This window comes from Prionailurus bengalensis, chromosome A1 (assembly GCF_016509475.1).
Source record: "Prionailurus bengalensis isolate Pbe53 chromosome A1, Fcat_Pben_1.1_paternal_pri, whole genome shotgun sequence".
In the NCBI taxonomy this organism is placed as follows: domain Eukaryota; kingdom Metazoa; phylum Chordata; class Mammalia; order Carnivora; family Felidae; genus Prionailurus; species Prionailurus bengalensis.
In genome coordinates this window covers 105,610,607-105,637,044 of record NC_057343.1, presented here as the reverse complement: position 1 = coordinate 105,637,044, position 26,438 = coordinate 105,610,607, and the positions used below count along the sequence as shown (strand labels likewise).

The 26,438-nt window shown below is 39.8% G+C and overlaps 1 protein-coding gene across 4 annotated transcripts in view; it reads right to left on the bottom strand.

Annotated features, from left to right (window-relative positions):
- PRRC1 (proline rich coiled-coil 1) overlaps positions 1-26,208 on the bottom strand; it is a 36,510-nt gene extending 10,302 nt beyond the window's left edge. Inside the window, exons 1-7 of one of the 4 annotated variants that reach the window (XM_043586806.1) lie at positions 26,026-26,208; positions 21,156-21,278; positions 20,126-20,509; positions 17,852-18,012; positions 15,319-15,421; positions 11,156-11,319; positions 5,033-5,136 (exon numbers count right to left, since the gene is read on the bottom strand). In XM_043586806.1, the coding sequence (XP_043442741.1) occupies positions 5,033-5,136; positions 11,156-11,319; positions 15,319-15,421; positions 17,852-18,012; positions 20,126-20,509; positions 21,156-21,258 (1,019 nt within the window). In that variant the 5' untranslated portion in view covers positions 21,259-21,278; positions 26,026-26,208. Of the gene's footprint in view, positions 1-5,032; positions 5,137-11,155; positions 11,320-15,318; positions 15,422-17,851; positions 18,013-20,125; positions 20,510-21,155; positions 21,283-25,385; positions 25,951-26,025 lie in introns of those variants that run through there. The other 3 variants (XM_043586796.1, XM_043586788.1, XM_043586778.1) reach the window with 3 other exon arrangements.
- Positions 26,209-26,438: the final 230 nt, after the last annotated feature.

Below are 26,438 nucleotides of genomic sequence, written 5' to 3'. Positions count from 1 at the left end.
TTTCAAGAGTGCTATTGGCCAGGGAAACTTTAGGTCCTCCTCCTCTCCCAAATACAATCCTTCAAGAACTCCAAGGGTACTCCCCACCCCACATTCACGGACAATCACTGAGGACGCCTCTCCAGGTAGCTGCTAAAATAACCAATCTCATGTGGCTGCCATTTTGACTAAAAAAGAGCTCAAGAATTGTGATTCCAAGATACTTGAATACCTTTTACCAGCAAAAATCTCAAAACAGAATGTGGGAACCGCCACTGTATTTTACAAAGACAGACCACCTACCACCACCAGTCAATTCACACACAAAAAAGACATTTTAATACATTTAACACAAAACCTAAGATTTCTGACCTTCACAGGTTAATCTCTGAATAAGGACAGTCCATGCTTACACGGGCTTTTGTCCAGGCATGGTACAGACCATGTTAGTTTTCCTCACATAACATGAACTGATATAAAATTCAACAGAGAAGTATGTCTGTACTGGCTCTACTCTTGGTTATTAGGCGTCAACACATTTTTTCGACTGGCTCTTCCTGGATGGGTATCTTCTTCATTGTAACTGTGTTTTTGACTTTATCTTCCCGGCATTTATTTCCTACAGGACCAGGACCACAGCAGAGAGAAAGCAGGAACTGTCAAGTGGTTTGATCCTAGGTTTGCTATTTGCTCTGTATGTTCTCCCTCTTGGCTCGTCTGCACTTTCCTATCACAGCCTTTCCGTCCCCTCCTCTTTAATCCACACTAGAAACCAACAGATTTCCTAATACTACAGTATCCCCTTGAACAACGTGGACATTTGGGTTGCCATGACCCCCTAGTGCAGTCAAAAATCTAACTTCTGACTCTCCAAACACATATAAAAGCCTACTGTTGACCAAAAGCCTTACCAATAACAGTCTACTAAAACATACTTTGCATGTTTTATAGGTATCATCTACCATATTCTTGCAATAAAGTGAGCTAGAAAAAAGTAAGAAAATCATTAAGAAGAGGGGCACCGGGGTGGCTCAGTTACATGTCTGACTTCGGCTCAGATCATGACATCACAGTACACAAGTCTGAGCCTCATACAGGGCTCTGTGCTGTCAGCACAAGCCTCATATTCCGATCCTCTGTTGCCCTCTCTATGCCCCTCCCCTGCTTGTGCTCTCTCTCTCAAAACTAAACACTTAAAACATCATTAGGAAGAAAAAAGGGCATTTATAGTACTGCATTCTATCAGAGAAAAGCTGTGTAAGTGATCTGTGCAGTTCCAATCTATGCTTTTCACGAGTCAACTGTTTTTCTATCCCTAATCTTCCTAAACGCCACTGTATTGGTCAAAAGGTAATTGGTAGGAAAAATGCCACAGCTAGCTACAATGCGGCAGTTTATGGCAGACCAATGCTCCCAATGAAAAGGTGGATGAGGTATGTAAATCCTACATGTAACCAAATTAAAGAGCTGTAAAAGCCAGGAGGGCAAAATGGAGTAACGCTCTGGATGGGGAAAAGCTTTCAGAGTGAGGTGAAGACTTTCAGTTGGACCTAAGTACCACCTAACCTTAATTCAGCAACTCGACTAGAAGTGAAGGAAGCTCATTCATTAAGTCCACAGCATCTCCCAAGCAGTGGGGAAATTGTTAGACTTTTCTCTGGGGTGGGAGGTGCTCAGGACCTGTGACAATGCAGACAAGCTGGCATGCCACCTCAGTGAGCCCTGGCCCCTAGGACACACACACCAGCTCAAGCCATCTTGTGAAGGTGATGCCAGCATGGTATGCCCTGGGACCTCCCAAGACTCCAAACACACATCTACACAAAGCCACGACTTCAAGACTGAGAAAGGTAGGTGTTTTTGCCTAAATCACAAACTCCTATGCTTCAAACAAGAAAAAACTTAGAGCTACACAATCTAACGGAAAAAGAGTTCAAAGTAACGGTCACAAAAGTGCTCACTGGACTGGAGTGTGTAAACTCCAAACATAAAAAAGAACTAATCAGAGTTAAATACAATAAGTGAAATGTCAGACTAGAAAGAAGAACAGATCTGTGATCTGGAAGAGAGGGTATCATAAAGCAAAGAGGCTGAAAAGCAGAAAGAAAAAACATGAAGATACGTAAAAGTGATCTCTGGAATAATATTAAGCATACTAACACTCGCAGGGTCGGGGTCCCAGAAGAGAGAGAAAGGAGCAAAACCTGCCCTGACCTGGGGCAAGAAAGAAATATCCAGGTCAAAGAATCACAGCCCAAAGCAAGATGAACCCAAGGAGGTCCACATAAGTAAAATGTCAAAAAATAAGACAGAAAATCCTGAAGACATCAAGAGGTAAACAACCAGTTACATACAAGGGAAACCTCATCAAGCTCTCGGATTTCTCCACACAAACTCTGCAGAAAAGAAGGAAGTGGCATTATAATCACCGTGGAGGAAAAAAAAAAGCCTACAGTCATGACTATTCTACCGGGCAATGGTAATAGTCACCACTAAAACAGATAAGTAGTTCATTACCACTAACCCAGGCTTGTAAGAAATGTCACAGACTTTTCTAAGAAGCAAAGGCCACAGAGATAACACTATAAAGGAAAAAAATTTACAGGTAAAAGCAAACACACAGCAAAGGGATAGATCAAAGGCAAAAGTAGTAAAACCATATTTACATTAATTAAGGGATTCACGGTAAGATGTAAAATACGACATACAGAAAGGGTGGAGGGATGAGTAAAAATGGAGTTTTTGATTGGTGTAAGTTAACAGACTGCTATATAGGTAAGGTGTTATATAGAAACCTTATGGTAACTACAAACCCAAAACCTCTAATAGATAAAAAAAATAAGGCTACGTATAACACAACAGAAAGTCATCGGTCATAATGAAAGAACGACACAACTACAAAACAATAAAATGTCTAAATGCTCCAATCAAAAGACATAGGGTGACTACATAAAAAAACAAGATGCATTTATATGTGGCCTAAAAGAGACTCACGTCATACCTAAAGACACATATAGACTTTTAAGTTTATGTCTTTTTTAAATAAAAAAATATTCCACGCAAATGGACATGAAAGAAACCAAAAAAAAAAAAACTGGGGGAACAATACTTAGACCAGACAGACTTTAAAACAGACGGTAATGAGAGACAAAGAAGGGCATTACATAATAACGAAGGGATCAATCCAACAAGAGATTATAACAATGGCAAATATAGATGAACCCAATAATGGAAGATATATAAGGCAAAATTAGCAGATACAAAGAAGAAATTGACAGTAAAACAGTAACAGTAAAGAACTTTCCCACCCCATTTGTATCAATGGATAGATCACCCAGACAGAAAATGAGTAAGGAAATGGTGGCTTTCAACAACACATCACACCAGATAGGCTTAACCGATCTATATAGAACATTCCTTCCCAAACCAGATGAAAACATACTCTTTCCAAGAGCACATGGAATGTTCTCTAGAATCACTTAACAACCAAGAAGGTGAAAGATCTCTACTCTGAAAACTGTAACACAGCCAAAAAAACCTGAAAACTCAAAATATATAGAAAGATATTCCATGCTCCTGGACTGGAGGAATTACAATTGTTAAAATGTCCATACCATCCAAAGCGATCTAAGATTCAATGCAATCTCTATCAAAATTCCCATGGCATTTTTCACAGAGAACAAGACCCTGAATAGACAAAGCAATCCTGAGAAAGAAACAGCATCACACTCCCCGATTTCAAACTGTATTTCAAGCAATATATATTACCAAGCTATACTCATCACAACAGTATGGTATTGGCATAAAAACAGACACACATCAATGCAACAAAATAGCTGACAAACCTACACACATGGTCAATTAAAATTAATTTACGACAAAAGACCCAAGAATATACAACGGGGAAAGGAGAGTCTATAGGATAAATGGCCCTGGGGAAACTAGACTACTGACACCATACACAAAAACTCAAATGGATTTAAGACTCGAACTTAAGCCCTAAAGCCATAAAACTCCTACTAGAAAACAAGAGGGAGTAAAGTGCTTGCTATCAGTCTTGGTGGTGATTTTTTAGATTGGACACCAAAAGCAATGGCAACAAAACCAAAAATGATTCAGTGGGACTATATCAAACTAAAAAGGTTCTACAGAGCAAAGGAAACCATCAACGAAATGAAAAGGCAACCTACTGAATAGGAAAAATCATTTACAAATCCTTTATCTCGGAAGGTATTAACATACAAATATATTAAAAACTTCAAGAGCACAAAAACCAAATGATTAAAAAATGGGCAGAGGCTCTAAATAGTTTTCCAAAGACATACAGATGGCCAACATGTACATGAAAAGGTGCTCAAAACCACAATGAGATCTCACCTTACATCCATCGGTATGGCTATTACCACAAGTCAAAAAAATAACAAGTGTTGGCAGAGATGTGGAGAAAAATCCCTTGATGAGAATGTAAACTGGTACAGCAGTATGAAAACAATATGGAGGTTCCTCAAAAAATTCAAGCATATGATCTATCAATTCCCCTTCTGAGTATTTATCTGACGGAAATGAAAACTAACTTGAAGAGATACATGCACCCCTCACCAATGTTCACTGCAACAGCATTTACAATTAGCAAAACATGGAAGCAACCTAAGCACGTCAGTGGAAGAATGAAGAAATTGTGATGTATACACACACACAAACACACACACTATTCAGCCATGAACAAAGAAGGAGAGTCTAAAGGAAATAAGTCGGAGAAAACAAATATTGCATGATCTCACTTATATATGGAATAAAAAAAAAAAACAAAAAACTCACAGATACAAAGAATAGACTGACGGTTAGCAGTGGGGGGGGGTGGTTAAAATGGGTGAAGGAGGTTAACAGGTATCAACTTTCAGTCATGAAATAAGTCGGGATAAAATATATAGCACGGTGACTATAGTTAATACTGTACTGTGTATCTGAAAAATGCTAAGAGAGTAGATTGCGAAAGTTCTCATTATAAGAAAAAAAAATTTTTAATTATGTTAAAAGAAAAGAAGCCTCTTACTTGTCAGGTAGCAATTCTGCAATGAAGTTTTCCACTGACACAGCAATCTGTTTTTCATGGATCACTCCAGTTCGACGCAAACTATCTATCCGTTCCTGGGCGCCCTGAATGACAACAGCACAGGTTAGAAGCCATTTCAAGTTACTCAGTATTCTATATACTAATTCATGGATACATAAGTAATATATACATCTACACAAAACACACCTATATACCCACTGCATATATCCAAAGAATACAGAAGTATAAACAGTACAAGAGTGCAGTCATGTTCTCCTCCGTATTAACGTTTACAGAGCACTTTCCATATACACTATTACTTTGGTTGTTACTATAAAATGGATTATTTTTACATTAATGTTCTAATTGGTACTAATTGTACTAATATGAAAACTGTGTGCTACTTCTTAATGTTGATCTGTCAAGAGGATATCTTACTGATAAATCTTTTTTTAGTCCTAGTAGTTTTTATTCAATTTGCTCTTGAGTTACCTAGGTAGGCAATCGTATCAACAGTAAATGTTTTTCCCTCTTTCTTCTTATTTCCTTTAAATATAGCCTTAAAATAAGCACCAAAATGACAGCTGATGTATTTTTAACTGCAAATGGATATACTGCACCAAGATTTATTCAGGAAAATACATTTATGCAACAAAACTGAGGGGCTGACAATGCTACATAACTCAATATCATCAATACATATCTTATGATACAAAACTACAAGTTTACAATAAGGTTGCTGTTTACCTACTTTCATCTTAATTACTTCATAAACAGTGATAAGGGAAGTGACAGGAATGTCTAAAAAGTTAGACAAATGTGTTCTAATTTTTAATAAAACTTGCCATGGAGAATACATTAACCTATTTTTACTATGGGTAACAGAGCTAAGTAGTGATTAAGAAAAAGTGGTCAATGCTTATCAAATGAAAATTTAAAAGCAAGAGCACTTCAAGAGACAACTGATTTTAGAGACAACAGAAATAAAGTGATAACTGCAAGAAAATGGGTAAATCAATTTAAGACATTAGCTTATATAGTATCAAGACTGTATTTTTGCTTACTCTTATCTCTCACATAGTGAAAAAAATACTACATGAAAAAAATAAAGGAAGAAATAAAGTATTTCTTAAAAAATTTTATCACTCATGTTAATCTTAATAGTGTAAATTTTCTAGTAACAGTGAATGAGGAGGCACCTATTGGATTTGAAAGAAAATCTAAGAGATGTTATACTGGAAAATGTAAATTTGCCCCAGTTACTCCTCCCAAGAGGAAGTTAGTTATAGTTAAATTCTGATTATGAATAAGTTTAAATAAATGTTATTTTACTGTTAACTCAGTAAAAACTATTAGGAGATTCAACCCTCTTTGAAGAAGGTATCTCAGCTATGCACAACAAAATATTCCTAGATTTAATGCTTTCAGGAAAATAAACTTGTTCATTTTTTTTACTATCCTACCACATAGGGGTTTGTATTTCACAAGGAACACAGAGAGAGGGTTATATGTGCCTCTCTTCTCCCGTGACGTTAGGTATGGCATCTTCTGGAGTCACAAATAAAGACACTTTAAGCAGAGCCCCCATCCATGTTTTGAAAACACATTTTAACTTCATTTTCAGAAGTGTAAGGAATCAAGAATTAGGTACTTTTGAGGCTACAATGAAGTAATGATCTCAAATGGAAGCAATCCACAAAAGGCCACCAGAGCTTACTGTGTACTCTTAGGAGCTTATACTAAGCAATTTGGTTTAATCAAAATTCCATACTTATAAAATGCATGTGGATTTTTATCTGTATCTGTTGAACAGAAGCTATAAAACAGTGGTCATAACTATCATTGGCTTTTCCATACAATTAATGGTTGGCATACATGCTTCAGAATCTTCCTAATTTTAATTACGGCAGGTTTATTTCCCGAAACACTCTCGTGTGCTTAAAGGAAAACTTGGGTTTAGTTGAGAAAAGTCATTTAATTAAAATCTGATGGGGGCGCCTGGGTGGCGCAGTTGGTTAAGCGTCCGCCTTCAGCCAGGTCACGATCTCACGGTCAGTGAGTTCGAGCCCCGCGTCAGGCTCTGGGCTGATGGCTCGGAGCCTGGAGCCTGTTTCCGATTCTGTGTCTCCCTCTCTCTCTGCCCCTCCCCGTTCATGCTCTGTCTCTCTCTGTCCCAAAAATAACTAAACGTTGAAAAAAAAAAAAAAAAAAAAAAAAAAATAAAATAAAATAAAATCTGATGGAGAGTAAAAAATCTGTGTTGAAATTTTAAATTCTAGGATTCTATATTACTTTTCTTCTCATTAGCTCCCTCTGCTGTTTGTGGGGAAAAAATTTATGAAGGATTTTCCTATCTATCAGTTTCTGTGAATTTTGATTTTAAGCTTCTTATAAGAAATCTGTATGTCTGAAGGGAAAAAACCAATAATAAAAATGAATCTGTCAAACACTAGAAAAATCACAACATACTGAGCTATTAATATTATCTATTATCTAAAAGATGAAGCTTTTCTTGCAGAAAAAAATTTCCATAAGCCTTTCAAAAACAGCACCTAATGATTTTAAGTATCTTCTTTTGAGACAGAGCGAGCACGAACAGGGGAGGGGCAGAGAGAGAATCCCATACAGCTCTACACTGTTAGCACAGAGCCCGATGCAGGGCTTGAACTCATGTGAGAGAACCATGAAATCATGACCTGAGCCAAAAACAAAAGTTGGCTGCTTAACTGATGAAACCACTCAGGCACCCCAATTTTAAATCTCTTCTGTGTAATAATATTTGACATAACAAAATATTTCAGACCCATCTTTTAAAAACCATGAAATTTTGAGTTACAGTCCAAATATCACATGGTGATTTATCTTCAAAAATTATTAATGACCTATCGAGCTGACAACTGTGTCGGTCCTTTTTCAGTATTGATGAGAACAAACAAGATTTTACTTCATCATTATGTCATTTGTATTCCCAACATTGAACACAGTAATTTGAACCGTCCCTTCAAATGACACTCCAGAGCATTTTATGTTGTGGGGCAATGTACCATATGAACATTTAGTGGGGAGGAGGTAGGTCTCATTTCCCAAAGGGAAAGAACAGAGCCTCTCAAAGGCTGAAGCTGAATTCCTTAAAGCTCTTGGGCTCTCCTGAGACCCTGCAAAATGTTTGTGTCTCCAGAGAGGTACTTCTAGACCAGTCTTAAGACCACTGTGTGACTGTGGAGGTACAATCAAGGGATAGTGATGGGTGGGGGGCAGCTAGAGTGCTCTTAAGTGAGCTTAAAAAATCTCTACTCTTGTCATGAAACCGATAGGACGTTAAACCAAAACTGAAAGCAGATCCCACAATGAAAATGTCTTGTGTATCAGACTGCTTACTTGGGAAAATTAATAATTTTAAAAACATACCCTAGAATTTTTAGTTCTGTTGTTTGCAGTTCAGACATCTTGATAAAACTGTTAGATACTCACTTTGAAAAGCACCAAGCACTTTAAGAGTTCACATCTCTGGACCAAACCAAAATTCCTACTCCTGAGGAACTTAATTCTTGTGGGGACACATTCCGAAACACGAATACAAAACAAAATGACACAGTGTATCAGAAGGTGCTGAGAACCACAGAAATAAAATGCAAAATGCAGGACAAAACAAGGCAGTCAGGACAGGCCTTGCCGTGCAGGCAAGATGTGCGTGAAGACTTAAAGGTTTAAAGAGCCTGCCAAGCACATGTTGGAGGGAAGAACGTCCCAGAGGAAAGACCTAGTGAAAAGGCCCATCAAAGACAAGCAGGCCAGGCAAGTATGAAGAGCAGCAAGGAAGCCACTGTGACTGGCATGAGTGAGGGAGGGGACGACCAGGAGTTGTAGCACTGAGAGAAGAAACAAAAGGCCACGTCAGCCAAACTGTGAGGGGCCGTGGAAGCCACTTAAGGAACGTGGGCTTACGATGAGTGAAATATAAAGTGTTGAAAAAGAGAGTGATGTGCTCTGATGTATGATATGAAAGGATTATCTGGCCACTCTGCTGAGAATGACCTAGAGGGCTACAAGGTCATTACCCTGTCAGGGTAACCGTAACAGCTGGATGGCCTAGTCAGAGAGGATGGCAAGATTCCAGCAAGGCACTGCAGTGGCGGTAGAGACGCGAGAAGTCAAATGCTGGCTGGACACACCATGAAGGCAGGACGAACAAGATTTCTTCATAAACTGAACATGGGGAAAGAGAGAAGGGTGACTCTAACATTTCTCACTGGGGAAGATGGAAGGATAGTGCTGCCATCAATCAACAGAGATGGAGAAGGCTAGGCTCAGACCGGGAGGAAAGAAAAGCAGGTGGATGTTTGAGGCACTCAAGTTAGGATGTTGAGAAGGCAACTTTTACATAAATCTAGTTTACATGAGAGGTCTGTGCTAGAGACAGAAATCTGAAACTGTCAGCACACAGATGGCATTTAAAGCCATAGGACACCATGAGCTCACCAAGGGAGGGAACGCAGATAAAGACAAAATCATCAGAGGGAACCAACAAAGGAAGCACAAGGGGAATGAACAAATAGTGAGGCGGGGGAAAAACATGTGGAACCCCAGAAGTGAAAAAAACATTAAAGAAGCCTAAGTGTCTCAAAAGCTACAGATGGGTAAAACCAGATGGAGATCAGTGGTGACCTGGACAGCATTCTCTGTGGGGTCAGGCTGACAGTCTGGCTGGGCTGAGTTTCAGAGACTATGAAGGCAAGAATTAGAGATACAGGATTAGCAACTCTTTGGAGAAGTTTTGCTGCAAAAAGAAGCACAAAATAATAAAAAATTAAGGTGAAAGATGATGAGTTAAATGAGGTAAAAAATTTTGTTAAAATTTCTTTGGTTTATTTAAGGTGAGAAAAATATTTGCATGCTAATGACCTGTTCAGTATTCATTTGCTCGAGGACTGCACGTCTATATGCTGGTGGTAAAAAATGTATGAGAGAAAGGATAGGATTCTTGGAATTTTAATGTTTGAGCGAGAGACAGACAGAGCATGAGTAGGGGAGGGGCAGAGAGAGAGAGAGGGAGACAGATTCCGAAGCAGGTTCCAGGCTCCAAGCTGTCAGCACAGAGCCCGATGTGGAGCTCGAACCCACAAATCATGAGATCATGACCTGAGCCGAAGTCGGACGCTCAACCGGCTGAGCCACCCAGGCGCCCCCAGATTCTTGGAACTTGAATCCTCGCTAGCTTAAGAAAACCAGCTCTAGTTCACTGGGAACTGGACAGGTTTTACGCAGATTTAGGACAAGGTTTTGAACTGTAACAGGCCAGAAGACAAACTGTAAAATTTAAATGGTGGTGTGAGTATGCAGTGGTGTTAAATTTCTTTTTAAAACAAGTCATTCTATCATCTGCCCCTGCTACAAACTTGATCACAAGATCCTCTTCCTTCATTATGGAAAAAATAAGACCACGTCTTCCTTTTGATATTAGTGCTAATGAGATTTTAAAAGTTTCTATACACTGAGGAGACCCTGAAAAACTCTGGTTATACACAGGTATTGTACCTATAAGGTAGGTGCCAGGCAGTCAAGTCTTTAAGACAAAGGAATTAAAAGGATGGAGAAGAGGAAGAATCAAGGCAAGGAAGCTAAGAAAAGCTTTCCAGATGACTGCTAAGTCCCTTCACCAAGTACAAAGCAAAAGGGACATTTGTAGGGTCAATCAAGATAGCACCTGCCTACTGGCACCCCATTAATAATCAGGAAACTTTCAAACATATTAGACTTCTCCAAACCATGAAGAAATACATAAGTATAAAGTATTATTTATAGTGAAGCAATAAAAAGCTTAAAGAATTCAAGAGATACTGTAATTTCAGTATAAAATGATAAATTACATGCTAACACTGGGTTAAGATCTCTCTTAGCACTAACTATTCTTTGTGTTCTCCACGTCTTTCCTCCCGTCCCATCACTGAAACCTACCCTATCTTTAAAGTAAAACTAAACAACGGTTGTCTAATTAAAAACCAAGACGATCAATATTTCAGAATGTAAAAAGCCATTAGCTCCATAAAGACCAAAGGATTATCAGAATTCTGAAAAAAATTAGCTTCCAGTTTCTATATACTGAAAAAGTTTTCTATTACTTACTTTTAACCCAGCTGCATACCCGACCGGCTGTGGGGCAATATTGGACTGTCCAGCTTCCCCTATCACCACAGCTAAGCCAAAGACCTCCTGGAAGGCATCTCGGACGGCGGCAACTTTCACTTCTTTATTCGAGGTCACTACGATATCCAGTTCACCTCCAGATTCTACCAAGACAAGAAAAAAAATTTCAAATCCAGATGAATGGAATTGTCCTAATCATTGTCATATGCTAACATTACATAATTATTACTAAGCTCACAAAATAATGCAAGACACAGATTATCAACTTCTTTACAGGCTGAGGAAGCTAAGACTGATAAGACCTTGCCAACAGTAACATAACAATTTTGCGATGATGTCAGGATGCAAACCTAGGTCTCTCACACTCCGAAATCCTCTTTCACTACACCATCTGCTCTATCAGACACACTTTCACCCTCTAATCTAACAGCATCTTATTCCAAGTGCTTGGACGCAAACTACCAACTTTTCCTGACTTTTAAAAATGAGCATTTAATGCATTACCTGAGACACTCTAATCTGCAGGCGGGAGATACTGCATACCTTCTCAATGTTCTGAACATCTCATCTGCCACAAATACAGCACAACAGTTGTTTTCCTATGAAATGCTGTTCCAGGGTATATTAGTAGATCCCCTTAAAACAGCCATTTTGTGATCAAACAAGCTTGAGAGATGCTCTACACATTTCTCTCTTAGAAATCCACAGGGAGGGGCGCCTGGGTGGCTCAGTCGGTTGAGCGACTGACTTCGGCTCAGGTCATGATCTCACGGTTTGTGAGTTCAAGCCCCGCGTCGGGCTCTGTGCTGCCAGCTAAGTGCCTGGAGCCTGCTTCTGATGCTGTGTCTCCCTCTCTCTTTGACCTTCCCCCACTCATGCTCTGTCTCTCTCTGCCTCAGAAATAAATAAACATTAAAAAAAAAATTTTTTTTTAAAAGAAATCCACAGGGAACATTAAGAGTCTCAGAAAACCAACAGTTAAAATTCATGGCTTTAACCCAGTACTTTCCATACTTTCCATCTGTTCATACTCATTTAGCATCTAATGACAGCTCCTACAAAGTCTTCCACAGATGTCAATTTGGGAAATAATGTTTTAACAGCTATGAAAAAAGTTTAGTTTTCTATTATGCTGCTCTATTAATTTCACAAGATTTCATTTTCTGGGAAGTTTACACTTTGGATAAAACACATTGCCATTTTTAAGGCTGCAAATCACAATGGATTTCCTGCTTTCAGGTAACAAAGACACACACCTGTTATGTGTAAACTTCTGATACCATGAGGATGCTGGAGTTCCAAGTCCTTCAACTAACTGAGCGATCACAGAAATTAAATACGTGGCTTGTGGAACCCAAGTTACACATTTAGGGTATGTTACAGAAAATGAAAATGAAGGCTGTTATTGACAATAAGGAATGTGTCAGAGTTGTAAAAAAGTTCTGCACTCAACAAGGGCTGCCATGAAACGTACTTTTTATGTAGAAAATAGTTTACATGGTGAGTCAACTTTTTATCCTACGTCTCCATCATTAGAAGAAAAAAACAGCATATGCCATAAATAAATGGGTTATCTAGCTATAAATTGTACATCTATTATTGTCCTAATATGCAAGCATATAAGGAAATGGAAGTACCAACACATATAAAACTTGAAATCTAAAAAGGCAAAGAGCAATATGAAATAAAAATTCTGAAACAGTTTTAATACATCACTTCTAAAAACGGTGTTCCATTTACACAGGGTAATTTGATAAATACACCTAATTATTTTTTTAAAACCTTAATCTAACATTTTGTGACATACTGAGTTCAAAGACCTATTTCTAAGCACTGCATACTTTGCCACCTGGCATTAATGGCTGTCACGAATCAAATACAAAGATCAAAAAAGCGGTTTGTATTGTAAAATATTTTGCCCCAGAGACAATGTTATGGTATGCCCTAATAAACATCTTGTGGAACAGCTGAAAATATTTTCAAAACATCTGGGCTTTTTATCATGAATCTTTCTTCCTATTTAAGAGGATGATCCACAGATCCCATCTGTACTAGAGTTTCTTAAGTTACTAAAACCTAAAAGCATTGAGTCTCATAGGAGAGAACAAATACACTTTTTTTTCTAACTTTTTCTCCATGTGGCACCTATCTCTTGACTCTAGCTGAGTACCATTCGATTAAACTTCAGCTCAAAAGGCTTCTCAGCCTTTTTTTGATGAGCAGTGCCACCTTTAATGACGACGAGGAAAGTAATTTTAAGAATTCAGGAAGCTAAATTGTGTTAAAATCCATTCCTAATATTCTTGTGCCTTCTTGATACAAATGAAACTGTAATGATTTCTAGAATATATCCATAAAAATTTTTTTTTTGAATTTTGTTAGAATGGTCTTGCTTTCACTGTCTCTAAAGAGTTGGCTTTTTCACATCAGTTTTACTGCTTTTTATAGTTAACTGATTAAGACTATGTATTACGTTACGATATTTGCTGGGAGACAATTTATTTGATATTTTCCCCTGCAACCCGACCCCTTTCGTTTTCTGCCTTTTTCATGATGCCGCGCAGACCACTGGCCTGAAAAAAAGCCCAGGATGTGAGTCCTGACTCGATTAGCTTGGTCACCTCGGGGCAGTCAATGAGCTTGTTTTTTCACGGAAAAACATTTGCCACCTCAGGGGGCTTGTTGTTATGGTAAAGTAACTGCTTTCACAGTCTAACACAGTACCTGTTAAAATAGCAAGAGCTTCAAAGATACTACTTGCTTTCCTTCCCTCATTCAAAACATGAGCTTGCGAAGAATATATATGATGCATTAATTATGTCAAACTTGATTATTATGAATACGTGAAATCAGTATCTATGACAGGGTCCAATTTCTAAATCCTCTGGCAGTTACAAACACAAAGAACAATTCAGCTGATTTAATACTTGATTCAATTTTCTATTTCCAGAGAAGCAAGTGGCTAAGTGTAAAAACAAATTGAACATGGGTTCAATCTAGCTCCACCAAATTGTATACGACCTACGATAATAATCTCTCCTAACCGAGGTTCTTCATCTCCAACTTGAAGAAAATACTTACCCTGCAGAGGTCTTATGACAAGTACTGCCTGGCAGAGCAACCACTTAATAAAGGATACTCATTCCAATTAGGTCCTGTCCTTTGACATTTACTAGCCAACCACCAAATATCAAGACTCCTGAAAGCTACTAACTTTTCCCTTGCTACTCAAAATCTCTGTTCAAGTACCTGGTGCATGGCTCTGGCTTTTAAGTTGTTATCTTTAATAGAATTACTAATAATTGGTCACTGATCCTGCTAACGATTATGCTTGTTCACATACTAGAACATGTACCTTCAAAATTAAACAGCATGGAACATGTATGTCTATGTCATCTGTCTGGAGAATTCTTGGTAACGGGGAGTCAAAGGTGGTTAAAATAACTTCCCCAACAGACCTGGTAATCAGACATTATTAGTAAATAGATCGACACCCTCTAAAAATATTCCCAGGGTAAGCACAATCACTTAATTAAAATAGATGAAGTGGATGGGGCGCCTGGGTGGCGCAGTCGGTTAAGCGTTCGACTTCAGCCAGGTCACGATCTCGCGGTATGTGAGTTCGAGCCCCGCGTCAGGCTCTGGGCTGATGGCTCAGAGCCTGGAGACTGTTTCCGATTCTGTGTCTCCCTCTCTCTCTGCCCCTCCCCCGTTCATGCTCTGTCTCTCTCTGTCCCAAAAATAAATAAACGTTGAAAAAAAAAAAAAATAAAAAAAAAAAAATAGATGAAGTGGAGAATTATCAAAACCAAATATAAACAAAGCATCATTTCAAACGTCAACAGTGAATAAAATAAAATTCACACAAAACAATACCAACCACATTTACAATTAAAATACACTAACTGCAATTAAACTATACTATACGAATTCATATGGGTTTTACTCCTCCCAAAGTTGATTCTGTGGAGTTTTCAAAATGTATCTGTGACTAAGAAAAAGTTAAGATTGCCAACGCTAAGACTTATAATCAAGAACATAAGATCTCCAATGATTACAAGACTATGGGTCACAGTGAGTGGCTGACAAAGGCATATACTTTAAAACCATACGGCAGACGCAGCTCTATCTTAAGTACATACTGATATACGGAGCCATGCCAGGGTCCAACGTTGTAATCATACTTTCCACCGAATGTTTTGTTTTGTCAAGCACAGATTTCACCATGGGATTTCCGGCCACACCCTGCACAGGACAAATTAATATATAAATGCCCATTCTAACTACAGAACACCTGACGGTGGAAGAAAACTTTTTTGAAGTTTCTGATACATGGTAGACCTGTGATTTTGTAAAATGTAAGAAAACATGGTTATAGCAATGTCAAATTGCTGTTAAGATTTCAAAATGCTTACCCTCAATTTCTCTTCTTATCGCAGACCCACAGCAGTCTACAGACCACACAGGCCTGTATATCCACATGTGTATGTATTCATTTTGTGGATGTATATATTCATACGTATTCATCTGAGACACACACACACGATCATTTCTCTGTATGTACATATTCTTATTGCATTTCATTTCCACTTATTTATATGAAAGACTATGCAAAACTTATCCATTAAGATCCCAAATAAAAACTGTAATGAGATGTCTCCATAAACTCATACTTGATTCCCTAACCAAAAAATATAAATAGTAATGTTTCTCACCCTTATTCCCCACAAGTTACCTATTAATATGTATTACTCCGCTATGTTCTACTAACGTTTCTTTTTTCCTGCTTCTTGTTTGTTGCGTTCATCCCCAAATTCTCTCTTTTAACCCAGACCCATTCCTCTGAATTCTTACAACCACACTATTAAGCAGAAGGAACTAGGTCTGAGTATTCCCTTCTTATGCTATACTTCTCCCGTGGTAAGAGACTTCTAGGGAGAAGTGCCTCCTGAGATGGCATCTGACTAGCAGGCTTTTCCAATCTACCACTGAACTGGAATCAGAAAAAAGTTGAGTTCATAACACATGCTATTAACAAAGGAAACTAGTAGTAATCCCTATATAAGGAAAAACCTTTAAAAAGTACAGAAGCATTTAAAAAAGAAAAAAAGGAAGCTTAGAAAAATACCATCCCTGTGTAACATAAAGCTCAAATGTAGTAAATAAGTTAGCTACTTAGCAATTTAAAAATATATTTAATATATAATTAAATTGTAGCCAAACTCTCCGCAGAATACTGGGAGAAACTCTGTCAGAGTGATTCCAAAATTCATTAAGAGAAATAAATGCAGAAGACTAGTAAAAAAAAATTCTTAAGAGAAACCTGCAAACTTATAAAATTAAATACTGATAAATCAGTGCAAAAGCAGGCACTTGGAAATGACCTTTATATCTTACTCATCAATGAATATTCCTAATCTCCCTGAGCACAGAGTCAACTTTCAATAAATAATAGTATAATAATAAACAGAGTTAATAATAATCGAAATAGTGAGGTACTATTGCAGGGGCAGGCCAAACAGTGGAAGAGAAACAACTCCAGAAAATGATATTAACACACAGTTTCGTAAAGATGACGTATCAAAACACTGGGATACGATGTTGCCAGAGTCGAGTAAGTGGTCAGAAAAAAATTAAGTTTGACTTCTACTTCATGTAATAAAGTATCAGCAACAAAAAACTGGTGGGTATAAAAAAAATGAAACCATAAAAGAATTAGAAGAAATCACAGAAAAACATTCATGATATATTGTGGTGGTAAAAGGTCATTTTTAACATTAAAAAAAAAAAAAAAAAAACCCATAACACTGATATGAAGAACTTCTGCAAATCTAGATTTTGTCTCAAAAAAGGATAATATAATTTAAATGTATGATAAAAATAGAGAAAACTGCAACATATGATGGCATATAATAAAACATTCTTACTACATTAGGAGCTCTTAAGAATTTTTGTTCAGAGACGAAAAATCATCCCAATTCAAAAATGGGCAAAGAAAAGGACTGGAGACTTAAGAAAAAAAAACACGAATGGCAAAAAAAATCACATGAAAAAAATGTTCAAATCTGTTAACGAAGAAATGCAAATTAAAACAAGGTATGTGTTGTGTTTATCAAATCAGAAAAAGTTGTATTTCAAATTCATAATCAGTGCTGACAAATGAAAAATGCTGGGACAGTCAGACATTCACTCTGTTCACGCTGACATTCATCAGAAATTAACCTCAACAAAACAGAGATGAGCACAAAGATCTGCCTACAAGCATGCTCATCACAGCTGTATTATAAGAATTACAATTGAGAATACTCAAGTCCATTAGCAAAATATGGGAAATAAATGCCACGGCATGAAGGGCAAAGCAGCCATAAAGAAAATTTCTGAAGAATGTTTATGGCTTGGAAGATGTTCCTGACATGTGCTACATAAGGACAAACGAGACACAAAATAGTGTCCACGTGTCACTACCCCATTTTGACTTTAATTTTAGAAAAGATCTATCTACGCCGATAAGCACATAAAAAAGATGGAGAGAAACTATAAAAAACTGGTCATAAGACTGAAAAGAATTTTTACTTTTCCTTATATCATTTTGTTCTTTAAAAATTATTCTAATGGCCATCTAATAATTTTAGAATTAAAAAGTTCAGCCTAGTTTTTACACTAAATACCCCTTACCTTAATAAAACCCCAGAGTCCACCAGCAGATGCTTCATCCTGACCTCTACCAACTCTGGGATCTTCTTGTTCCTCTGGAAAAGTAATGGCTGATGTGGTTCCAGGTCCCTGTGCCAGAGATGACAAACTGGCTTGCTGAGTAATGGGAGTCGGCAAAATACCTAGTAAATGGCAAAAATTTCTAATATGTGTAATTTATTTCATAAACTATTTCCTGTAAAAAGATGTATGAGATGAGTAGCTCAAAACAGCTTCAATAATGTGAATATATACTCAGGCATTTCTTTTTTTTTTTTTTTTTAATTTAATGTTTATTTATTTTTGAGAGAGACAGAATGAGCCAGGGAGGGGCAGAGACAGAAGGGGGGCAGGGGGACAGAGGATGGGAAGCAGGTTCTGCAGTCAGCATGGAGACTGAGGTGGGGCTTGAACTCACAAACCGCGAGATCATAACCTGAGCCGAAGTCCGAAGCTTAACGAATTGAGCCACCAAGGCACCCCTATACTCAGGCATTTCAGGATTGAGTTATGTACTCCAAGAATCACCTAAATCTTTATAAAATACAAATGGAACAAGATTCCAAAGAACAAATTTCTTTCCCTTTCTGTAGACATTTTTATGAAGTGTCCCGAAAATGGACCAAATGTATATCAAAAAGTACTTCCTATTGGCCCTATTTAGCACTTGGATGTGGGCAGCTATAATTCCAATCCCTTTAATGCATAAAATTAATTGATGTGAGCACCCAAGCCTATCATAAAAAAGAGTATGACAATAAGTACATATTCCATGTGCTCTACTTGAACTCAAAATAGAAAATTCACACATTCATGGACGTATTATACTGTACTAAAAATTCTGTTTTTAAAGGTAGATAAGCAGAAACCTTGGTAATAAAAATCACAAAAAAGTAGCTTCTTTTTGTAAAAGGAGAAGTAACAGGCAGAAGATGACAAGGCTGAAGTTTGGATACTGGTTTTCAAAAACCATTCGGCGAAGACAAAAAAGTAGGTATAACCAACTTAGAAAAGGAAAATGGCCCAACACCACAAACTTAAGGTATACATGAGCTTTTATTTGGTTCTAAATTTTTACCTGGCTAAATAAAACTATTTCCTGAACCATTCTGCCCATATAACCTTTCAAGTAAAGCTTTAAGAAACTCTAGAATTTCACCCTGGTATTTCTCTGTAGGAGAAACTGCACTTCATATACTAAACATGTACATTTTACAACATATTAACTTTAGCATTTACTAAGTTAACAACAGCTTTATTTTGATAGTTTAAATGTCAATGGGGCACCTGGGTGGCTCAGTTAGTTGGGCATCCGACTTCAGCTCAGGTCATGATCTCATGGTTCGTGGGTTAGAGCCCCACGTCCAGCTCTGTGCTGGTGGCTAGGAGCCTGGAGCCTGCTTCAGATTCTGTGTCTCCCTCTGTCTCTGTCCCTCCCCGCTCATGCTCTGTGTCTCTCTCAAAGATAAATAAACATTAAAAAAAATTTTTTAAAGAAAAAAAAAAAGTCAAAACATGAGAACATTCCAGAGCTTAAAGAAAGGAGCTAAAAATAATGCAGCAAGAAACAACAAAGTTAAAAAAAAAAAAAGTAATACAGAGACAGTGCTGAGGCGAAAGTGAAATGGTACAACTGCTTTGGAAAAGTCTAGCATTTTCTCAAAGCCAGCAATCCCGTGCCTAGGTATATACCCAAGAGACATGAAAACATGTCCTCATGAAAACTTGTACACCAATGTTCATAAAAGCAGTATGCATAACACCAAAAAGTAGAAACAAAACAAAGTTCATCAACTGATGAAATAAAATGTGGAAGGAATATCCATACGACAAACAGAGTACAGAAACATGCTACATATGCTAAGTGAAAGAATCCTGTCACAAAAGCCACACGCTGCATGATTCTATTTATATGAAATGTCCAAAATAGGCAAATTCGTAGAGACAGAAGGCAGATGAATGCTTCCTTCGGGCTGTGAACGTTGGGAGCAAGTCAGGAGTGACTGCTAAGAGCAATGGGGCTTCTTTTCGGGGGGGGCGGGGGGGGCGGTGTGATTAAAAGGTTCTAAAACTGATGATGGCGATGGTTGCAGAACTCAGTAAAAACTCTGACAACCACTGAATTGTATATTTTAAAGGGGTGAATTATATGGTATGTAAGTTATTTCTCAATAGAACAGTTATTAAAAAACAACAACCACATACTTAAACATTACCTACAGCCATTTAATTCAAATATCAGTACGAGAGGATTACCTGTGACGGGAGGTGCAGAGAACGACGGCATCAGGGGTGTCTGGGGAGCTCTTCCCGCATGTCCCCTTGTAATGTCATAAGCGGCCCCAACAGAAAACCCCGATGTGGGAGGACCAGAAGAGGGTGCAGGTAAGAGCGTGTTTGGGGCAGAAGATGGAGGAGGGAAGTGGGACAGAGGAGGGCTAGTGAAGGCGGCAGCGGGTGCTGGCGAACCCGGAGGTGGCACGGAGGCAGCAAGCGCTGGGACAGAAGGGACGGGTGAAGGTGGCACCAAGGGCGCAGAGGGCCTCACGGGAGGAAGGGGCGGCTGGGGGGTGGCATACACGTGCGGCGGCAAGGTTTGTATGGAGGACACATTTGGAGAAGAAAAGGAACCGGTTGCAGCTAAAAAAACAGGTGGGGAGGGGAAAAAAAACAGAAGACTGAAAATGTTTTCACTTGATTTTCAAAGTATCTTATCACATTTTTCTTGCAAAATCTAACACATTAACAAGCAAGCCATAACTGAGTATTTAAAATGTACAATTTGAATTACACAACAAATATGACTGAGTGCAAATGACTTTCAACTCCCTTAAGTAAAAGAGGCAGCCGTATATAATTAAGTTACAGTCCCATTCATAAGCAGATCTTTGTGTTTTCATTCATTTTGGATGTATTTTTAATAAAATAGAGCTGTTTTTCACCACTGCTAACTTCAGCATAAAAAACCTACATACTGGCTGAAAAATTTTGGCCAGAAAGTTAATCATCAAACCCACAGAACATGAGACAAAACCAATACGTGCTTCTTAGGATATTTTTATAAGAAGATGATTTAATACAGTCAGTATAAATACAAAGAACAAAACTTGACCCAAAGCAAAACATAACGTTTTCTACCTGCGGGCTTAAATAAGAAAGGCTCCTTCCTTTCATCCTGGCAAAGATCACAAGAGTTGTAAATATGTAGTCTTCTAATTGACTCTGAGAAAAGTTAAGTGTCTTCACCGCCCTCCAGACACACTAGACACTCGACAGCTTCATGTACCTGAAGGAAGAGGGGTTGAAGACACAGCAGCCGCGGCTGGTCCTGCAGGATGTGGAGGAGGAGTCCCGGGTGGGGTGGTCTCTATTCCGCTCTCTTCCATCATTTTTCTTCAGTTATGGTTTACTGTAAAGATATAAAATTGTAATAAATATTATACGGTAATCACATGAATGTATGTAAGTCTTATATCTAGATTCCAGTCACTGTTACATTTAAATTAAAAATGAATTTTTTAAGCATTAAGTATCACTCAGTATTTTTTGAGAGGGAGGGGACAGAATCTTAAGCAGGCTCACGCCTAGCCTGGAGCCTGACACAGGGCTCATTCCCACTACCCAGAGATCACGACCTGAGCTGAAATCGAGAGTTGGACACTTAACCGACTGAGCCACCCAGGTGCTCCTATTATTAAATATTCTTAACATTACTTCTCTCCCCATAGTGTATTATGTGGGCTATTTCTGTTAACATGAAAATAAAACTGAAATGTGCTCCATTCCCAGTATCTCTAGTTCACATCTTAAGTCATCTTTAGTAACTGTGAAATGATATGTTTCACGTACTGGAAACATTAACTTCAGCAAAAATGTTATACAGTAACTAAAGAGCAGGTCTGGGGCGCCTGGGTGGCTCAGGCAGTTAGGCTGTCCGGCTTTGGCTCAGGTCATGATCTCACGGCTTGTGAGTTTGAGCCCCGCGTCGGGTTCTGTGCTGACAGCTCAGAGCCTGGAGCCTCTTCAGGTTCTGTGTCTTTCTTTCTCTCTCTCTCTCTCTCTCTCTCTGCCCCTCCCCTGCTCACACTCTGTCTCTCTCTGTCTCTCAAAAATAAATAAACTTAAAAAAAATTTTTTTTTAAAAAAAGCAGGTCCTAAGACAATAATGAAGTACAAAATATGGGAAAACTTCCTTAAAAATGACAAATTTCCAAGCTTGTCTCAAATATAAAATCAAAACTTCCAAATAAAACTTCAGAATTTGCTTTTGATGTTTCTATTCATTTAACAAATATTCAGTGAAAGTCAACTGTTTGCCAAGCACTGTACTGGTGCCTGTGGACATACAATGTATGCAGAAACAAACAGGATACATACAGTCTAGTAGGAGAGACAATAAAATAATACCACCCATGTGCAATGAACTGAATTATGTGCTCCATGGGTAAGAACACAGTCTTGAGAGGAATATGATTCTGAGTTCAAAGGGAGGAAAGACAATCACATATAAGCAGAGATCTGAAAGATATATAGAATTAAGCAAGGGAAAAGAACTAAGGAGAGCAGATTCCAGACAAAGTGAAAATAAAGGAGGTAAACAAGCCCTGTAAGGGCGGGGGACAAGACAAGTTCAAGAAAATCCATGTGCACTGAACAGAAAAGAAGAATGAAGACTGGAGACACAGGCAACAGCCCACACTGGGGTGAACCTTATACACCACGTCAAGGAGTTGGGGTTTTTAAGAACAGAAAATCATCGTACAGCATTCAAGCTGGAGATGAAATCTCGGTCTTCTGTTTTAACTTTTTAAAAGTTTTAGAGGCACCTGGGTGGCTCCAGAGGTTAATCGGCGACTTCAGCTCAGGTCATGACCACAAGGCTTGTGGGTTCGAGCCCCACAGTGGGCTCTGTGGTCACAGCTCAGAGCCTGGATCTGCTTTGAATTCTGTGTCTCCCTCTCTCTCTCTCAAAAATAAATAAGCCTTAATTTTTTTTTTAATTGGATTCAAAGAAAGATGCAAAATAGACCAGAGTTCTTGGACTACCCTACACTCAGCTTCTCCAGCAACAGCATCCTACCTAACTGCGGTACAGTGATTAAACCCAGAAAATTAACATTGGTTCAATACTAGTAACTACAGACTTTATTTGCATTTTCACCTGTGTGTATGTTTGTGTGTGTAGTTCTATGAAGTTTCATCATCTGCAAAGACTCATGTAACCAACACCACAATCAGGTTACAGAACTGTTCTATTACCCTAAAGAAACTCCCTCAGAGTGTTCCTTTGTCGCATCCGCCCACTAACCATAAGCCGTGGCAACCGACTGTTCTCTATCATTTTCTCATTTCATGAAATGTTACCTAAATAGAATCATACAGCATACGTTTTGAGATCAGCCTTTTTTTTTTTTTTTTTTTTTACTCAGCATAATGCTCTGGAGATCCATCCAAGTTGTTGGCTCTATCACTAGGTAGGTTTTTTTAACTGCTGAACAGTATTCCATTTTATAGATGTGCCACAGTTTAGCTACTGGTATGCTGAAGGATGTATTTAAAGCTAATTCCAGCTTTTGCCAATTCGTATTTGTGTCCTAAGTATGAAAACATTCCTTTGACCACAGTATGCAGACAGGGACACGGGACAGAGTAAATGCAGAGAGAAGGATAGAAGTGGTTCATATAAAACTGGTAACACTCTAGACAAGTGGCTCTCACGTGCAGGAAGAAAAGAGGATAATCCTGCCTCTCACGGTCATTTGCCAACGTCTGAAGACCTTTGTGGTTGTCAGAACTAGAGGGACTACTATCATCTAGTAGGTCAAGGCTCGAGATACCACTAAAGATCCTACAATGCACAAGACAGCCCTCACAAGAAAGAATTATCCAGCCCCAAATAGCAAAAGTGCCAAAGGTGAGAAGCTCTGGCCTAGACACATGTGATGATACGGGAGAGAGAGGAGAGTAGGTCGACTGAAGAACTGGATACGGGGCAGTGGCAGGAAGAGGCATGACTTGCACAACTGCACAGATGTCTACACCATTCACGAAGACAGGGATACAGGAAGAGGTCAAGGTATTTGTATGACGTCTTCTTTCTTGGGAAGGGGGCATTGTGCAGTGTCCCCTGGACACGTCGAGTTTCAGCTCCTTGAAACACCCAAATAGAGACATGTGACTTGCTCTGCGGTTTCAAAGTAAGTGGGGGTGGGGATGTCTTCAGTTTACTGATAGCCTCTAAAGTCATGTTCTGGAATGAGGTTACCTAAGAGAATACCATGAAAAGAGATGACCCCATCAGTCCTTGAAAAATAGTCTGGCAGAAAGAAGATGAGCTTACTGAGAAGAGGGAGACGACCAAAAAGAAGAAAACCAGGAGACCATAGGGTCCAAAAGCTAAAGAAGAGTTTCAAGGTGGGAACAGGCAGCAATATCAAATGCTGTGGAAATGCCAAATACAGTGACTGATGTCTGAAAAAGTCGATGGCTTGCCCAAACTAAGGTATGAACACAGTGACAGCGATTTCCATGCAGAGTGGGGCTAGAAGGCAATTTCAACCACAATGAGTAGAAGGTGAGGCAGAAATACACACTTTCAAAAAGTATGGTTGTGAACCTACAGGAAACATCTGTGTCATTAAGAAGGAACGGGGATCAGGGAGGCAAAATCCTTTCATTCAGTACCCATACACCTAAGGGCAATAACCTCGAACACAAATGGCCTTCTGGGGACTTTATCACTCCCTGCGAAAGCTACCTCTTTTCATCTCCCCATTTTCTGTTGGTCATTCAGTCTCCTCCTACAGGTGCTGCCAAATCCTTACACTGGCTGGTGGAAGTCAGGTTTAAAGATAATCTTGATCCATAACACTAACGAATGTGTTGGCAAAATGACCTATGCAATGAAAACAATCTATAACCTGCAACAAAAGGTCAATTTTTTTCAGTCTTTAAAAGATACCCTATTTAAGAAACAGCTTAATGACAATACTGGATAAATGCTGTGTGCATAAACATGAACCCTTCTAAAGAAAAGCTATCGTGACAACAGTGAAATGTCAAAGTTGATAAAGGTTTTAGTGCAGAAGTCTCAGCGTAAGAAGTATTATTGATGTATTAACATTAAAGAAAGTGATGAAAATGGCTTAGAAAAATTGAGCCCTCAGGCTTTGGCCAGACCCTCCTCTTCCAATTTGCTTCCCATCAGAGTTTTCTGTTAAAAAGTGAATGCCTACTTATTAGAATACAATAAAAGAAATGGAATAATGCAGCTTTGATGATAAAAGCACTAAAAGCCATTATTGATCTTTTACTAGGGCAAAAGATGGTCTCCAGTAACAGACAAAACAGTGCCAAAGCAGGATGTGAGTTTTGACTTTGCATTCTCAGTTGTGAGGCCAAAAGAAATTTCCACAAACGTTAAGTGAATGAAATAATGGCCCTACAGGAGAAAGGCTGGAATGCCAAAATGTGTCACTTTGGCGGGAATGTCCACGGTGCCTCTCAAAGTACCTACTTTGAAATGCAGAAATGGATGTATCACTCGGCCAATCTAGAAGAGGAGCTTTCTTGCAAACTTGCCTAAAGACTTGGCTCCAGGGAGGAACAAAGAGACAGCAGAAAGCAAACACCCTCTGGAAAGGGGCTCGGCCCGACTGGAGAAACCTAGGGAAAACAAGCTACTTCCCAAGGGCGGGCCCGGGGTGTGCACCCCAGAGCCGAGAGAAGGCCGAAGCTGCCGAAATCCTGTTCCTGGAGGCAGCGGCCTCCCCGCAGGCTCTGCCACGTCTCCAGGCTGGGCTGGGCCGGCCTAAGGTCAGCGGGCGCCTGCCGCCGGTCCCGCTCCCACATCCAGCGCTCCGGAAGGCGGAGCCAAACGGCCACGGGCGCCAGTCTGGGTCGGCACCCCGGAGCGCAGGGCCGGCACAAGACCCACAACCCGCACTCACAGGGCTGAGCGCGGCAGGGACTGCTGGCCTGGCGAAGCACGCTCGCACAGCTTACGCCCGGACTCCACGACAGCAGGGCTCCGACGCGACCCTAACCATCTCCGGGCGCCGGCCGGCCCGCCCACCCGGCAGGGACTGCGCCCGTAGGCGCCCGCATCCCATCCCGCCGCCCGCAAGCACCCGCGTCGCTGCCAGGCTGACGCTCACCTGGGGGGGCCCGACAGAGCGTCTGCGTGGCAGTTGAAAAGCGCGGGACGTGGAGTTTGGGGTGCTAAGAGTAAAGCTCGGAGAAGACCACGAAGACGCCGGCAGAAGCTCAGCGCCGCGCGTCCCCGCCTCCAAGATGGCCACCGGAGGCGCACGCCCCTGCGGCTGCCACGTCGACCGCGCGTCGCCCCGCCCCGCGCGTCGCCCCGCCCCGTCCGCTGGGAGCCGGGTCTCTCCTCGCCCCGCCCCGCCCCCCGCCCGCCCAGCCCGAGGACGCTAGTCTAACCCGTCTGAGTACCTCCGACCTAAGGTGCTGCTGCCGGCGCGGTCTCGGCGCATTCCCCCCAGAAACGTTCTTCTGTAGCACGGTCATGCTTTCCACTCCACATCCCCGCACCTGAGAACGGCACTCT